Source organism: Amphiprion ocellaris, chromosome 20 (assembly GCF_022539595.1).
Source record: "Amphiprion ocellaris isolate individual 3 ecotype Okinawa chromosome 20, ASM2253959v1, whole genome shotgun sequence".
Taxonomy (NCBI): Eukaryota; Metazoa; Chordata; class Actinopteri; family Pomacentridae; genus Amphiprion; species Amphiprion ocellaris.
This window is the reverse complement of record NC_072785.1, coordinates 26,759,177-26,776,886: the sequence shown is the minus strand read 5'-3', so window position 1 is coordinate 26,776,886 and position 17,710 is coordinate 26,759,177. Positions and strand designations below refer to the sequence as shown.

Sequence of the window (17,710 nt, the reverse complement as noted above, 5' to 3'; positions counted from 1 at the left end):
GTTTACTTCACATTTCAGTGGTTTTAATGTTTTGGTGAATCTAAGGTTTCCAAAAGAGCCACTGTGGCACTGAGGGCTACAAAATTAATTGGATTTTAAGGTCAGTTTTATTTTATCAAGTACAGCACAGTAAGAATTGAGTCCCGCATCACTTTGGATTCAGATTTAGTCTCCTGCATCTCCAGCCATCACATCTTTGTAATAAAAGAGCTCCAGGATAAAAGATAAAGAGGAGTCATCTTCCAGCTTCAGTTTATTTGATCTGTGATTTTATTCTGTTGCACAGATGTTAAAAACGACACTACCAAGGAAGAACACCCACGTTTCTTACAAACTTTTGTCAACTATCACCTCACTTCAGAGCTACTTTGTACTTTGTGTGTACACGTGTTCACAGTTAATCCACTACATTTAGTTTGAACATCCTCAGATCTTTTATTGCACTCAGATTAGCTGCTCCCGAGCCTTCTGTTCTGTAGAAGTAATTTCTTTGCACTTGGACTAAAATAACTGACGAGACTTTTATCTCACTATGATAACGGATTAGCAGTAGCTTTGCTGTAATCATTGCATTAGTTGGTTTAAGTGCTGTAGATGCTTCAATCCATCAGTTCTAAATTCATTCTGTAGCATGACAAGGAATCCAAACACACAACCTCACTGTTAAAAAAACACATTTTCCATAAACATACACTACGGTTCAAAAGTTTGGGGTCACTTAGAAATGTCCTCATTTTTGAAAGAAAAGTTTTTTGTTTTTTTTTTTAAATGAAGATAACATTAAATAGTCAGAAATCCAGTCTAGACATTGTTAATGTGGTAAATGACTATTCTAGCTGGAGACGTCTGATTTTTAATGGAATATCTCCATAGAGGTACAGAGGAACATTTCCAGCAACCATCACTCCTGTGTTCTAACGCTACATTGTGTTAGCTAATGGTGTTGAAAGGCTCACTGATGATTAGAAAACCCTTGTGCAGTTATGTTAGCACATGGATAAAAGTGGGAGTTTTCATGGAAAACATGAAATTGTCTGGGTGACCCCAAACTTTTGAATGGTAGTGTAAATATCTTTCTGTCTTTTTTCATATTAAGATAATGTAACCATAAAATACAGGAAAATAACAATTTTTTGAACAAATTTGTTAGAGTCCATTCAAAGTATTTTAAAGAATTTTTGTAGCCAAACTATGCAGTTTTTGAATACCTTAGAATGTAGATTTAGCAGTTTTCAGTGTCATTTGTAAAAGTTATATATGGTGCATAAAATGCAGTTTCATATGGTAATAATTGTAAGACAAATCAGAAATTTTGAGAATGTATCAAAAATATATTCAATAATCACAATCATGTCATTTGACATGATTTTTCTGTATTGAACCTGTAAAACTTAATACTGTAACAGTAAGATCTTGTGGACAAACAGCACATTGTAATGGTTTGTACGTAAATCAGCATTATTTAACTTACCTACTGCTGATTTTGAGGATAAGACTGAAAACACAACTAAGTATTATTTTTCTTAAAGAAATTTAAACATACTTTGTAGACCGATTGAATAATTCTATGAAACAACATAAATATGGTGTTATGTAAAAGATATCAATGATAAAATTCTGTACTTTAACACATTCATGCTGTATTTCCTGTGAAAATTCATAATTTCACTTGAATTCAGCTGTGAAATCACTGAGAACATATCCAGGGTTAAATCTGGAATTTTCCAGTCATTGCTAAATGAAGACTGATATTTTAATTTCAATTTTATGGGAACTCTTTCGTAACTTTTTCCACAAAACATTTGATCATTTTTTACTTACAGCCTGTGAGTCATAAAGAAAATTTTCGACCTCAAGAAGAGACAAGAATCCTGCATCAGATTTTATGGCCCCAACAGAGTCCTGAACTAATCAGACATAAGACTGATGCTGGAACAATCTGCTCTTTTAAAAGCTGCTCGCACGTTTCCAAAATAACGCTGTCAGCTTTTTAACCTAATTTTTATGCAGACAGCTAAATATATGGGTCACTGAGGCACACATGGCCCACATTATGTAAAGTTCAGTCATGGACAATTCCCCGATGAATCACGATTTCTTGTGAGACTTCAGCTGGAATTTTGTAAGGGAGAGATGAGGGAGGGATTGAGGGTGAGGAAGGGGGAGGTGGGACTGGTGTGGATGGAGGTCTGGCTCTGTCATCTCCACATAAACTAACCGGGGAGTTTTTTTTCCCCTCCACTCTGCAGCAGCAAACAAAGAGCAACATGGAAAAGGCATTGTGCACGTTGGCTGCTGTGCTTTTTCTGGGAGTTTTCTTGCACCGAGCCGAAGCAAAGATAAACGATGCAACAACTGAGAGTTATTCAATATTCAACTACACGACTGCAAGCAGCACTGTGAACTGGACCGAAGCTGTCACTGATGGAGCGACTCCAACAACTGCAGCGACAAAGTTATTCAGCAGCACAGAAAAACAGCTGGACACCACAAACACCAGCCAGGACAGAGAAGAAATAAACAACAAAAAAGAAGAAGACAGAGATGAAGTAAACAAGAAGAAAGACAAAGATGAAGATAATCGCAAGACTGAAGATGAGAAAACACAACCGGGTAGGACAGTGAAACTTTCCTGCTAAGTAGATTGGCATGAGGTTTTATGTGAAGCTGTGTGAAACCAGAGAGACTGCAGCCTAATTAAACCACGCTGTTCCCGTTAATTAAAGAATCAGTTAATTAATGATGCCTTCAGGGACACACTGAGGCTCTGATTTACATCTGCTCAGCTCTGTCTTTGTAGATCATTATGAGAAAGGTTTGCAAAAAGCAATTATTAGCTGTTACTGTGGGCTCAGTGGTTTTGCATTTGATTTAAAAAGCAACTAATTGGATATCTGCTTGCAAATCAGAACCGGAGCTTCTTTACAATTAATTTGGCAAAATATTTTGATCTGTAAGATGCCAGAAGAGTCTAAAACTTAAAAATATTCAGCTATCTATCACAGAAAAATCAGGAAACAATCAAGTGTCCACTTTAAAATCTGTAAATAGTGAAACTTTAGCTTTATTTTCCAACAAACTAGATTATCATAATAGTTAATATTCAATTAATTCTCAAATAATCAATTAATCTACTGTTTAGTTCAGCTGTCCAGAAAATTGGGTTTAAATGGGTAAAGCCAAATTTGAGTTTACATAACTGCATTTGTTTCTAAAATCCTCAAAATACTGTATTTGGTTTGTACTTAATTACACATGAAATATATATATATATATCTTTGGATTCAGGTGGATAACATATGTATATATAACTAACAATATTTTTTGTGAGAAAATAGTGAAAAAACGGGAAGAACATCCAGAATTTTCAAAGGGACGTCAACAACTGGTTAGTTTTGCCAAACCAAGTCAAAACTCCATATATGGTTGTAGATTGTTATATTTAATAGAGAAAAAACAGCAGAAATCCCCCTCAAACAGCTGGAACTAGTGGTTTATTGTGCAAAATGATTGTGAAACAACTAATTAATCTATTATCAAGTAATTGTTTCAGCTCTACATGTAATAAGGAGATTCGTAACTTAAATTTGCTCATTTTTCCTGTCAGTTTGAGGATGTTGTGGTGAAAATGTTCCTTCACCTACCAGAGAACAAACTGGGTTGTTTTGACCTGCCAGTGTGGATTGTTTCAGTGATTGATGGGAATGTTATTGGTTGTTCCCAGAGCCGTAAAGTACTGTGCAGCTGTAGTTGTCGTCTCGCTGCTCTGCTGAACTTTACTCTCTCTTGGCCCTCAAATAAGTCTCCAATTACATGCAAACCCTCCATGGATTCACTTATCGGCAGCTTCCTCCATAGAGGAGGAGGAGGAGGAGGAGGAGGAGGAGGAGGTGAGAGCCTCCAAACTTCCACTGAACTGACCCAGAATGATTAGAGATATTCCACATAACAACCACTGGGATCTCATTTTACATCTGCCATGTGTTTGCTTACTCAGAGAAACCAGAAAGGGAGTGTTTAACCCTTCACTCCCACAGATGTTCCAGCAGAGAATCAGCATCAAACCCACAGATTTTATCTCCTGGTTGTTTTCTGTTCTACCTCCAGACTGTCCTCCTCTCGGCCTGGAGTCCCTGAATGTCGATGACAGCCAGATTCAGGCGTCTTCCTACCAGCGGTCGGGTCTCGGTCCTCACAGAGGGAGGCTCAACATCCAGGTCAGCCTAGTTATGGATCAAACATCTGCATTTAGAGTTTCAGAGAGCCCAACAGGGTACATTACAAACTTAAAACATCTAATTAGAGTAAAGAAACATGAGTCAGACATACTTTTAATAAATCAACATGATTAAAACCCATTATACGCCATTATTAAACCAGTCAGACATTACTTTTATTAATTAATTTAGGTTTTTTAGTCATAAACCTACAGGAAGAAAAGGAAATTTGTTCTTCCAACCTGAAATACAGAATGACTGCTGAGCTCTACAGAGTTGTCAAAGATAATCACCGAGCTGAAACTAAGGATTCATTTAACAACAGATTAATATGCCAAATTCTGTATATTATTTCTTTAATCAGTCAATAAAAAGTTCCCAAATCACAAAATTATATCCTCAGATTGCTTGTTTTGCCCTTAACATTTCAAAATCTCAAAATAATCGATTTACTATCACGTAAATCAAAGCTTTTCATATTTTTAACTTTTCATACACTTTAAAATCTGAAAATATTTGATTTACTACCATGCAAAATGAAGAAAATAAGTGTTTCTTTACATTATAGAAGCCGGAATTATCAGGTTTTTTGGTATTTTTGCTTTAACACTGCTAAGAGGTACCAGCAGTTTTGTGAGGCTAACGTCAGCATGCTAACATCAGAGCAGTCACAATCCTAAGACAATAATGTTTAGCATGTTAGCCTGGTGCTAGATGGCATAGTTCATGAAAGTTTTTCTAACCTTTGTCAAGATATTTTGCTTTAAATCAGAAATTTTAATTTTAAGGCATCATTTGACAAAAAGTTAGCACATTTCTTTAAATTACAGAAGCTGGATTCACCCCATTTTTGCTTAAACACAGCTAAGAGCTGCTAGCAGTTCTGTGAAGCTAACGTCTGCATGCTAACATTGTAGCAGTGACTATGCTAACACGGTGATGTTTAGTCTGTTAACATGGTGCTAAATACCACATTTTATGGCAATTTTTCCAAGTTATTTCAATAAAATCACAAACTGCAAATGTTCAACTTCATGGCATCACTTGATGAAAATTCAAACAATCACAAAGTCTGCAGCATTCACCCTCTGGGGATCATGAACTTGTGAACAAGACCTCAAAACAATCAATATATTAGTGGTTGAGATAATAGCCTATCAGCAAATCCATTAGACATGATAAAAATGGCAAACTGAAGTTACAAAAAGGTCAAATTTCTCCGTTTTAACTCATTCATACATTGTTTTCAGTGTTAATGTTAGTAAAGTATGAGTTGCTTCTTCAATGTTTGAAAGATAAAGATGCACAACTTATCAGATCACAACTTTATATTCAACAGTTCTTGCCCGTAATTTCCTTTGCATATTTCAGAAACAAATTAAACTCCCCACAATCTTCATTACTTGTTTCCATCTTGCTTGTAAAATAACCGCTAATATAAAATCCATCTAGAAAGTGTGATTTAGGAGTACTTTTATGAAGTTTTCCTTTTAAGTAAGTCTCTTGGAAATGAGGGAACATAATCTGGTGAACGCGGAGCCACAAGAGCTGTTCATTATCCCAGCCGTACACTGTTCCTGTTCTGCAGTCAAAACTCTGCAGTCTGAAAGCAATTATTTTACAATCAGGTCAACAGCAAACTCTTATGCAATGCAGCACACGGAGGCCAAGCCGGGAGCTGTACGGTCTGTTAAATGGATTCTGCAGTTGACAGAAAAGTCCTGTGTAATGTTTTTTTTTTTTTTTCAGTCTGGCATTGAGGATGGAGACCTGTATGATGGAGCTTGGTGTGCAGAGTTTAAGGACAAGCACCAGTGGCTAGAAGTGGACGCCATCCATCTCACCCTGTTCACTGGAGTCATCCTGCAGGGCCGAAACTCCATCTGGAGGTCAGGTAGTATCTGGATTAAACATACAGAAAGTACAAAAAAAGATAAATTCAAACTTATTTGCTGACAGATGTTTACAGCTGCAGTGAAATATCATTTTGGAAATTCGTTTTCTATAGTATAAGTTGTCTAAATCTAGTGTTCTGGGCAGCAAATGCAGAGTTTAATGTTCTTTATTTGGCTGCCCGCTGCATTAAAGTAAATAAAAATCTATTTTTGTCTTTATTGCTCTCTGTTACAGTTGGGACTGGGTAGAAACCTACAAAGTTCAGCTGAGTAATGACTCTGTGAGCTGGAAAACCTGCATGAACGGGACACAAGAAGCGGTAAGAACTGCTTATTTTCTTCTCTGATAGAAGGAACGTACCCACAGTTAATAAAATTTGTAACAATAATTTTATTTCTCTGTTGAAAACCGCTGTTGTTCCAAATGTGCTGTATAAATAACATCGACTTGACTTGATCTGATGCAGATGGAAAACACATTTTGAAGATCTCATGCCAAAAGTGAAACATGCTCTGCGAACATAAACTGAACTATTCATACAGAATGTGAAAAAACTCAAAATTAAAACAAATAAGCTTAATAAGAAGCTGAAATTTGGGGTTGGCACTAACTGATTATGTAACACTGTATACATTAAGACACTTTTTTCCATATGTCAGCTGCCAAACAGTCCATCTACTGCGGCTAAATCACATAAACACACTTAAGCAGACCTTGAAAAAAGCTGCAACATGAGGTACAAATGCAAAGAAACTCAAGGTTTGATGTAAACCTGCAGGCCAGCTTCAGGCTTTTTTTGTTCACCGCCACATGTCAGCGTGTTGGTTCATATTTCGGAAAATTGCATCTCTTTCCAAGGAGTTGGAGGTGAAACAAAAGAAAAAAACTTTGCACGGTTTTTCACTTCATTTCAAGCCCAGCACTTCTGCCAAGCAGGTCATGTTTTCAGTCCTGTCTGTGTGTTAGAGCTAAAGGCTGATTTTAGTAAGTACTGAACATTTTCACTGGTTTATGAGCAGAAGTAGGTAGTAAAATACACTTAGAAGTACTTATTATGTAGAATGGCAAGTTTCAGAGTAACGTATATTATTGGAATATAATTACTGATGCATTCAAGTGTTTATTACTTTAATGTTACAGCTGGTAAACAGGAATTAACTACTTCATTTAGTTTATTTCGTTGTGTTTTTCCTTCCTGGAATGAATAAAGTTTTATCTTCATCTATAATATTACATCATCATTTATTTGCTTACTGCATTTTGTGTTATTAAACTAAATCTGCAAAGTAACAAGTTGTCAAGTTGTCAAATAAACATAAGAGAAGTAAAAAGTATAATATCTGCCTGTGAACTGGAGAATAAATTAGCAGAAAAGTGAAATAAAGTACATCAAGTAAAGTACAAGTTCCTCAAAACTATGCTTGAATGCAGTACTGAGTTACTTTTCACCACTGTTTATTAGGAGTTACAGCACATTTGTGTATTTTGGCATCCATCCAGAGTCTGTGAGGTTGTATTTACATGCGAACATGTTGACATTTAGCCTGAATAACTTTTTTTTTTTTACTACTACATGTCATAGCAAGAAAAGCAGCAGCGTATTAATGATGGCTGCTTTCCACTTAGCAGAGGTAGAGCAAATGTAACTGAGCTATCATTAGGTCCACATGTGCTCTCTCTGCTGTGACAAGTCAAAATATCTACTGCAAAAAAGGTGCAATGTTAGCATGTTAATATTAGCTAGTTAGAAATAAACACAACTGAAGAGAAAAAGAATGGCATTTTGACAGTATTTACTCAAAAATTCAATTCAAACAATGTTGCTTTCCTAAGGATTTGTTGCCTGCAAAAAGAATTCAGGTCTTTTTGTTTTGCTTCAGTGACCTTAGGACAGATTTTACAATACTGTTTGGACTCTTTCTGTCTTTTACTGTTGGGCTGTGAAACCGAGATATAGAAGAAAAAGTAAGGAGACTCTCAGTAAAAGATTGGTTAAAATATTTCACGAATTAAAATTTTGACCTGATTATTTCACCAGAAGAAAGGTTGAAGGATCACCAGAGATAATATCCAGAGAGGAGGTGTAAAGATGTGGTCGGCAATTTATATAACAGCTGATGAGACGTTTAATTCAAAACCTCAAATATAAACCTCACAGTGCTGCTAAAGGAACGCCATGAGGATAAATTATCTGGGAACCATGAATATCAGTGCAAAAAGTGGCCAATTCAACCATATTCAGTTGAGGTCTGTTCTATCTGTTTCTAACTATGCGTAAACATTTAAACGTGCTTCAGATGGTCGATTATAAATTTTTCTGACCCATATGGCGTCATATTTACTTGTACAGATATTTGAAGGGAACCAGAACCCAGAGACTCCAGTTCTCGGACTCCTTCCTGTTCCCACCGTGGCCCGTTTCATCCGGATCAACCCTCAGACCTGGTACTTCAATGGAACCGTCTGCCTCAGGGCTGAGATACTTGGCTGTCGAGTTCCCGGTAGGTAGAAATGCAGCTTTAGAATGCACCGTTTGTGGTAACTTATGTGACAAAATACACTAAAATGTCGGTCAACAAGAGGACACTAACTTACTGAAACTTTATGTGCTGTTTCCTCATAGATCCAGATGACATTTACTCCTCAGCACCAGAACCGGGATCAAAGGATGCTCTCGATTTCAGACACCACAACTACAAAGAGATGAGGAAGGTTAGATCGTAACACGATGAGTAATTTTGGTTCCCGTAAAGCGAACACCAGAGTTTTTACTCAGACCCTTAACGGTTTGCAGATTTGCTCAGATTTAACCCTTTCTGCTCGTCTTTCTTCACCCTGAAGCTCATGAAGTCTGTAACCGAGGAGTGTCCGGACATCACTCGAGTCTACACCATAGGGAAGAGCTACACGGGCCTCAAACTCTACGTTATGGAGATCTCAGATAACCCCGGCAAGCATGAACTTGGTAAGAACTTTTCTCACTGTGAGCGGAACCTTAAATTCTGGACCAGAGTTCATCATGTTGCTCAAGTTTCCCTGAGCTGAGCTGCTCGGAGGCCTAGTTCAACATCCTCTGGTGTTTATACAGCCTGGTTTCTGCAGCGGCACCACACAGGGAGGCAGCGATGGCTTGTAAAAAAAGGCCTCTCTAGTGTAAACAAACTGCTTGATTTCTTCCTGATATTGTCTTTAGATGCAGGCTTGTACTTAACAGAGAGCTGTTGCTTTTCTACATCTGCCAAAAATGATAAATAAGTGAAGTTTGGTACAGCGCCTCTTGCTTTCTTCTTAGACAAATGGCATAAACACATTCACCACTGCTAAATTCCCAAGAGACAATGACAGGAATTTAGTATTTTTTATGCAGCTGATTTTAATTTGAGTGGTTTCGTGGCTAAGTGGGTCCAAGTTCAAGAATAAGAGGGGCAGGCGTTGCACTTTTTAAAAAAAATTTCTAGTTAAAAGAAAGTCTTATTTATCAAGCACAGATCTGCAGTCTTTATATTCAGGAATGTCCGCCGTCAAGTCTGGCCAATTTGTTGCCTAACATAGAAAATCACAGAAAATCTCAATGTGTTCCTGATGTTCCTCTGGGCTTTTACAGAATAAAATCAAACATTCAGGGGATTCATGTTTAGTGTGACGCGGTTCTCAAAGCCGATTCAGACAAATTCTTCCACATTCCCACATTTTTTTCATCTTGGCAGGTGAGCCGGAGTTTCGCTATGTGGCCGGGATGCACGGGAACGAGGCTCTGGGTCGAGAGCTCGTCCTGAACCTCATGCAGTACATGTGCAAAGAGTACAAAAAGGGAAACCAGCGAATCGTTCGGCTGGTTACCGAGACGCGAATCCACCTCCTGCCATCCATGAACCCAGACGGATATGAAGTAGCTTATGAGAAGGTGGGTGATGCTTTAGTACACTTATTCCTCATGTTTTTCTAAATGATATTTAATCTTCTGAACCCCAAAACCTGCCAACAGCTGTGAAAGGCATCTATTTGTTAAAAACCACCTCATATGTGACATTTATGAGAACCATAAATATGATATTTTTCAATCTTTTTGACAGTCCTTGAAGAAATCATGAGTAATGTGTGGTTCTGTTGAAAAAGCTGACCAAATTTAAGTCTAAAATCATGAAATTTAAGCAAAATTACTTTATTCTGCATGTTTTATCTAAAAGAAATAGGCAAAAAATAAACCACATGTCCCAAAAAATGTATACTGTATGCTGAGGTTAATTGATTATTCGAAATTTGCCCGTAGGTGTAAGTGTGAGTGTGATTGCTTGTCCTGTTTTAAGCTACTGTAGTGTTTTTAAGTTATTTTCTTGTTTTACTGTGAAGCATTGTGGTCACCCTTTGGGCTGTTGTAAAGGGCTATAAAAATAAACTTTGATTGACTGATTGATTATACTTTGGAGCTACTGAGTGCAACTAAAAAGTCCAATAATGACCAATAATTATGCAGCATAAATTCAGGGACTTTTCAGAAGAAATCCAGCCTGTTTTTACACAAAGAGAGCATACAAGAAGAGAGGAAAATGAAAAAATATTTGATCATTCATGCTCAAAAACGGCATACAGAGGAACAAGTTGTTGGAAGATACATTCAGCATGGTGAAGCAGAGTAGACTGAAAAATAACTAGTTTGTACAGCTTGTAAAAACAGCATGTTGATTCCAGGTTTTATAAAGTTTCGGGCAATTAAATAACTAAATCAATTCAACTTTCACTTTTTCTTCTTTTGCCATTTATGGCATAATGGTGTCATACTGCACTGAAGATTTTCAAGTCGAGTTCTGTGCTGTTTCTAAAGATAAGATAAAGATAAAGATAAAGTTCTTTATTTCTCCCCACTCCAGGGGAAATTTACATTGTTACAGCAGCTTTATTTACAATATATACAAGGGTGGCAAAATTTTTTAACAGAAAAAATAAAAATAAAAATAAAGTTTAAAAGTGCAGAGATGTGCAGTGCAAGAATGTCAGTAAAGAGGTGCATAACTTTATACCGCAGTTAAAGATGAGCCTACAGTGAGTAAAAACACACCCAAATTGCCTGGGCCTCAAGGGTTAATTCTTCTCCATCTATTGTACTCACTGATTCTGTTTCTGATCCATCGATCTGCTGCAGGGCTCAGAACTGGCCGGCTGGGCTGAAGGGCGATACAGCTTTGAAGGAATCGACCTGAATCACAACTTTCCTGACCTGAACAACATCATGTGGGACGCTCAAGAGACAGCAGCGGATCCATCCAAAGTCTCCAACCACTACATCCCCATCCCAGAGTACTACACTAAAGAAGACGCCATGGTAAGGACCTGCATCTTTTCTGTATGTTTTGTGAAATTTTTGGTTTTGGCACCATCTAGTGGTTTATTGCAAATGATGGTGTGGCTGAGGATAAAACCAAATCACACAAAAACTGGTAAATTTCCTGTATGAAACCAAGAAAGTGGACCAAGAAAACAGACTTTGCTGTCTGATAAGATTAATGCCTGGATGCTACAAGTATTAGCAATGAATGTACAGTATAAGGTTTCAGAGAGGATACTATAATCAAATTTAGGCCTTTACCAAATAATCTAACTCTACTTAAAACTGGGACATGTAGTTTTTACTTCATTAGTCTATAAATGTAGGTCGTACTGAAGAGCAGTTTTGCTCAGAGGACTGTGGGACAGTTTGAGACGAGGAAAACTGTGTTTCCACTTCAGTGGCATGCAAGTTTCAGGTCAGGAAATAACTTCGAACCCAAGAAACTGCGGTTTTCCTGGAAGCCTGAGCATTGTCACTCAATATCTGGTAACAGTTTCCTTTAGTCATGGAAAATACATGTTGAAACTCTGACTAATAATATTAAAAAATCATCACCGGTTCTACGCTTTTGCAGTAATTTTATACTCTTTTCTTACTGATGTGTTTTAAATCTTGACAAGGTGCTGCGTTAAAATCCCATAATCATTACAATGATGAAGTAAAGAGTGCCACCTACAGAAAATAAACATAGGAGTTTTCAAAATCTGAAGTTTTCAAAAACAATACAAAGTCCAGGCAGTAAAAAAGAATAGATCAAAACAAAACTTCTACTAAGTTAGAACTTTGTTTATCAAACAAATGTTTACTAAGTAGCATTAAACTAAAATTAAACTCATTACGTGTGTTTATTATGAAATTCCTCCCCTGTATTTACTTAAGAACTGTAATTTAGCATGCTTTTGAGGCGTGTTTATACTTCTTCTTTGCAACATTATAAGTGGAAATATTGTTTTTCTCATTACAATGCATCCCTTCGAGAGCTGCACTTACTGTACAAAAACAGGTTTTGCGTCAAAAAGCACATGATAAGCTTATAAAATACTGCTAGAAAAAGATTAAACCAGCCTTTTTGGAAAATAGCATCTGGTTGGAGCTCTTTGTAATGTTTAAAGTGTCTTCAGGTTGTCAGAAGTTCCACTAAATTGCTCAAATGGCTTCCTTTAATGAATAAAGGTTAAAGTTTAACCTACTATAGTCTCATGCCGTGCATTCAAATATAGTTTTATTTTCCTGCTTAAAGGAAAACAAAAGTGAAAGCGTATATATGAGGAGGGTTAAATAACTGCTCAAATGCTAAGAATGTTAGACTATAAATTCAAATTTCACACAAAAAAAGAAAAAAACTACACAAGTCCAAAAACGGTACGCTTGTGTAGAATATTAAGTTTTGTACCTCTTGTTTTTCTTTCCTAAATCAGGTTATTGACCCTTAGGTTGGAGGCAACTGGATAGATAGATAGATAGATAGATAGATAGATAGATAGATAGATAGATAGATAGATAGATAGATAGATAGATAGATAGATAGATAGATAGATAGATAGATAGATAGATAGATAGATAGATAGATAGATAGATAGATAGATAGACAGACAGACAGATAGATAGATAGGTAGATAGATAGATAGATAGATAGATAGATACTGTGTAAATTGTGCTGTTAGAAGTCCAAGTCAAGGTGCAAGAAGAGTACTTCTACTGTTTCTTTTTCATAATGATAGTAAAGTAGGACTTTGACTGCAGGTGTTTCACTTGTAGTAGAGTGTTTTTGTGTGAGTATACTGGTACTTCACTTGACTAAAGTATTCGAGTACTCCCTCTACCTCTGTCCAGGTTGCACCAGAGACTCGTGCCGTCATCAGCTGGATGCAGGACATTCCCTTCGTCCTCAGCGCCAACCTCCACGGAGGAGAACTGGTCGTCACGTATCCCTTCGACTGCACCCGAGACTGGGCCCCTCAGGAAAACACCCCCACGGCGGACGACGCTTTCTTCCGCTGGCTGGCCACCGTCTACGCCTCGACCAACCTGGTGATGGTCGACCCCGACCGCCGCATCTGCCACTACGAGGACTTCCAGGGACACAACAACATCATCAACGGCGGCGCCTGGCACACCGTCCCCGGCAGTGAGTCAGATCTGTGAATCAGCAGAGAACATCTGGGAGTCATCAGGCCAGAAATGCTGCGTAGCGATTTGGACAGGATGTTGTCTGTTTTCTGTTACTGAAAGAATAAAAAGAAGAAAACACTGATGCACAAACATGCTTTCAAAACACACAGCTCTTAAATTAAACTAGGGACCCTTAAATCTCTTATTTTAGTTTGCTTTCATTTGCAGAAAAATGCTTCTTAAGGTCCTTTAATGAAATATTTAAACTCCTTAATTACAAATATATCTGCTCGCTAATGAGAGTAACAACCTATTATCTGTAGAATTTTGCCCTTTTAAGGATTTAATTCAGCTGTTTTACCCCTTAAACTTACTAATTTTAGAAAAATTTCACCACAATCTTTACTTGAAAAGCTGGAAAGCGTATTAAGACAAAGATTTTTGTTGCAGAAGGTATTATTCTGTCTAATAAATGTTAATTATTTAAGGTGACGAACTGTTTTACAGCAGTGAACATTCTGTAACAACCTTTCAAAGTAAAGCTAAAAAGTGTTTAATGCTAAAAAAATATAGATTAATAAAAAGGAAACAACATGGAATAATTAATTTTAGACTTGCCTACTGATTTATATAGATGTTTTACAATTTGGGTGTAGGTTAATATTTAAAATTTTTCCTTTTACTTATTTTTCTTGCAATATTATTTTACTTTTTTCCTCCTGTGCATTGAACTCATCTGCAAAAGAGTTTTTTTTTGTTTTTTTTTTTTAAACAGAATGCATTCCTAAATTTCCTGAAATAAGCTAACTTTCCATGTGTGTTTTCTGCAGGCATGAATGACTTCAGTTACCTGCACACCAACTGCTTCGAGGTGACGGTGGAACTCTCCTGCGATAAGTTCCCTCATGTCAGTGAACTTCCCATCGAGTGGGAGAACAACAAGGAGTCTCTGCTGGTTTACATGGAGCAGGTCAGTCAGAGTTCATCTCTACAAAGGAAATAACACAAGTCAGCAGCTGGATTTTAAAGCTGCAACCGTCCATCTTTGAGATCCAGCAGCAGCTCACAATGCAGCATTTTGTCCTCCTTCAGGTTCACAGAGGGATTAAAGGTGTAGTCAAGGACAAAATCACCAAACAGGGAATAGCAGACGCTGTGATCAAGGTGGAGGACCACGACCACGACATCCGATCAGGTCGGTTAATCGATGTTATTCATCTGTTAGCGTTCCTTTCTAAAGCAGATAATCTGTCAGCTTTTGAGCATAAAAAAACGCTGATAAAGTGAGAAATCCATTATAGAGAAAGCAGAGACATCAACTAATCCACTCTTGAAAATCAATCATTATCCAATCAGGGAAGTTTTAAATTTAGTGTTTTATGTCAGCTGTGTGATTCACAATTTCAGTTGAGGCCTCCATGTGGTTGACTTTAAATCTGAGCAGTGACAGGATAATGACAAAAAGATCAACATGTATTTCTGAAATACTAAATTATTTTTATTTACACTACCGTTCGAAAGTTTGGGGTCACCTAAACAATTTCATGTTTTACATGAAAACTTACACTTTTATCCATGTTCTAACATAACTGCACAAGGGTTTTCTAATCATCAATGAGCCTTTCAACACTATTAGCTAACACAATGTAGCATTAGAACACAGGAGTGATGGTTGCTGGGAATGTTCCTCTGTATCCCTATCATATTGTTTTATTTAAAGAATTTTTAATTTGTATTACTTTGATAATTCCTTGGATTTGCTACACATGCTATTTATTGAACACTTAATGTCTATTGAATAAAAATGTGTTTTTATGTAGATATTCCATTAAAAATCAGCAGTTTCCAGCTAGAATAGTCATTTACCACATTAACAATATCTAGACTGGATTTCTGATTCATTTAATGTTATCTTCATTGAAAAAAATGCTTTTCTTTCAAAAATAAGGTCATTTCTAAGTGACATCCATCTTTTGAACAGTAATGTAAGTCCTATGAGAACAGCAAAGCGCTGTCAGTGTTTCATCAGTTTAACTATCAAAGTATGGACCTTTAAAATTGGAATCTGTTTGATTGCCAAGAGGGTTTTCAAATAGGATTCTGATGTGTAGCTTTGGTGCATTTACACAATAGTTCATACTGATAAGCAGAGCATTTTTAAAGAATGACTAAAGATGAAAGAAAAACACATTTTAAGTCAATAGACATTAGGTGTTAAGTGTTAGATAAACAGCATGTGTAGCAAATCCAAGGAATTATCATAGTAAAACAAAGTAAAAATTCTTTAAATAAACCAATGTGAGAGGAGATGCACATCTACATAGCCATAGAGAGCAAACTTTAGACAAAAACATGCAATAAATTGTGCTTCAGGTAAGACACACGTAATGTAGCTGTGGAGGATTGTGGGTCAGAATGGGCAGAAAAGCAGGCTGGCTTGCAAACTGTAAGAATATATTAGAACATGTAGGTAATTTTGGTATACTGGATTTGGTAAACTATATATTAGGTTGTATTAAATATATTTTTCTAATGCACTATATTGAATGGTAGCATGGATATCAGAAAGCACTCTCAGTTTATCTTTATTGACAGGCATTCTGGGAAATCAGGGAGTCACTGTCCAAAGCAGAAGTGCATTTTACTTTACAACTAAATTAACTAAAAGCAAATTTAATGCAATGAACATGACAGTCTAAAGGTGCATTAACTTGTAAACCTTCACAGGAATATTGTGTTCAAGTTTTGACTTTAAAAGCTACAAAACCAATTTTTGTGCCTCTTTTGTACCTGCTGTAGCTGCTGACGGCGACTACTGGCGTCTTCTGAACCCCGGCGAGTACAAAGTGGTGGTTTGGGCCGAGGGTTACTTCCCATCCATGCGTCGGTGCCACGTCGGCATGGAGCCAAATCCCACCATCTGTGACTTCACCCTCACCAAGACGCCCATCCAGAGGCTGAAGGAGATCCGGGCCAAAGGAGGGAAGGTCCCGCAGGACCTCCAGCTGCGACTTCGGGCCCTGAGGCTCCGAAAGCTTCGTGCCAGCACCAAGGCCATCAACCGCCGCCGGGAGAGTCAGCAGCTGCAGCGGAGGAGAGCTCGGTCCTCCGGAGGCTGGAGGATATGAAAGGAGATGGGACGAAAGAGTTGATCTCAAGAAACTGATGAAACGACTCTCGGACACAAAGAAAAAACACCAAATATGAAAACATACCGATAATTTTACATGCTGAGGTTTTTAAATATGTTTCTGAGAGGCCTATTTCCAGCAATTTGGATGTACTGACCCTTTAAACCAGGTTACACTACGACTGACAAGCTCTTACAAAAGAAGACAAAACACCCAAAAGCAGGACATGGACTTCTAATCCAAATATTCAGAAAAGTTCCACAAACAAGCTCTTCAAATGATGAAATAACTTTCTATTTTTTTTCTTTTGTACATTGAGGATTTCAGTGTCAGCTGGCCTGATATGTCACATTTGTTCTATCATTGTCTGTTATTTTTGACTGAAGTCCAACAGGACCACAAACTCAAAAAAATATTTGTGTTTCTAGTGTAATAAAGTGTCTTAATCTGAGCTTCAGGGCTAAAAGAAACTGCAATGAGGTCACAACTTTGGGGTCAAGACATGAGATGCAAGGAGCACAAAATTAACACCTGAATTAACTATTTATTTGAGGTGTACATTGACTTTTTTTTCTAGTATGGCTTGTCAGCAGAAATATATGACCTATACTCTGACCAGGGAGTAACTGAGATATTTTAGCCCAACTTCTGGGGAGCTCTCATGTCATCCATCTCTTTTTAAAGTCTATGCCAAATTTAGTGGTTAAGATATTTTCGTCTAGAAGTGGTAGACCGACTGACCTCTATAAATTCAAGCTGGCAGGGGTAAAAACTGATAAACAAAGGGTATTTTTCTGTTTTTGACTTGTTAAATTTGCAAATGTTTTACCTTTGCAGGATTTATATGAAAGAAACTATCTGAAACGGGAACATCGCTCCGTATAGACATATGCAAGCTGCAAATAAGGGGTCACAAAAAGACATTTTAAACTTTAAAAAGCCTTAAACTAAAATAAAAACAGTGGGCCAGAGCAAAGGTAGTCTACCAAACTGTGAGCGATTCAACCAGAATCTGTTTATTTTCCTTC

At 37.2% G+C, this 17,710-nt stretch overlaps 1 protein-coding gene across 1 annotated transcript; it reads left to right on the top strand.

The window, feature by feature from the left end:
• Positions 1 to 2,212: 2,212 nt before the first annotated feature.
• cpxm1a (carboxypeptidase X (M14 family), member 1a) lies at positions 2,213 to 17,133 on the top strand. The gene is made up of 13 exons (XM_023285690.3): positions 2,213 to 2,613; positions 4,108 to 4,217; positions 5,967 to 6,106; positions 6,348 to 6,432; positions 8,464 to 8,614; positions 8,737 to 8,825; positions 8,955 to 9,078; positions 9,821 to 10,017; positions 11,254 to 11,433; positions 13,273 to 13,567; positions 14,382 to 14,521; positions 14,644 to 14,746; positions 16,351 to 17,133. The coding sequence occupies exons 1-13, from the start codon at positions 2,268 to 2,270 to the stop codon at positions 16,677 to 16,679; spliced, it is 2,289 nt and encodes a 762-aa protein (XP_023141458.2). The 5' UTR covers positions 2,213 to 2,267; the 3' UTR covers positions 16,680 to 17,133.
• The last annotated feature ends 577 nt before the right edge of the window (positions 17,134 to 17,710 follow it).

Excerpts from the sequence above, each read along its gene's own strand:
- cpxm1a (XM_023285690.3), top strand. The coding sequence starts at position 2,268 with ATGGAAAAGGCATTGTGCACGTTGGCTGCTGTGCTTTTTCTGGGAGTT. Across the intron at positions 8,826-8,954 it reads ACTACAAAGAGATGAGGAAG|CTCATGAAGTCTGTAACCGA; the intron begins GTTAGATCGTAA and ends TTCACCCTGAAG. Across the intron at positions 13,568-14,381 it reads CTGGCACACCGTCCCCGGCA|GCATGAATGACTTCAGTTAC; the intron begins GTGAGTCAGATC and ends TGTTTTCTGCAG.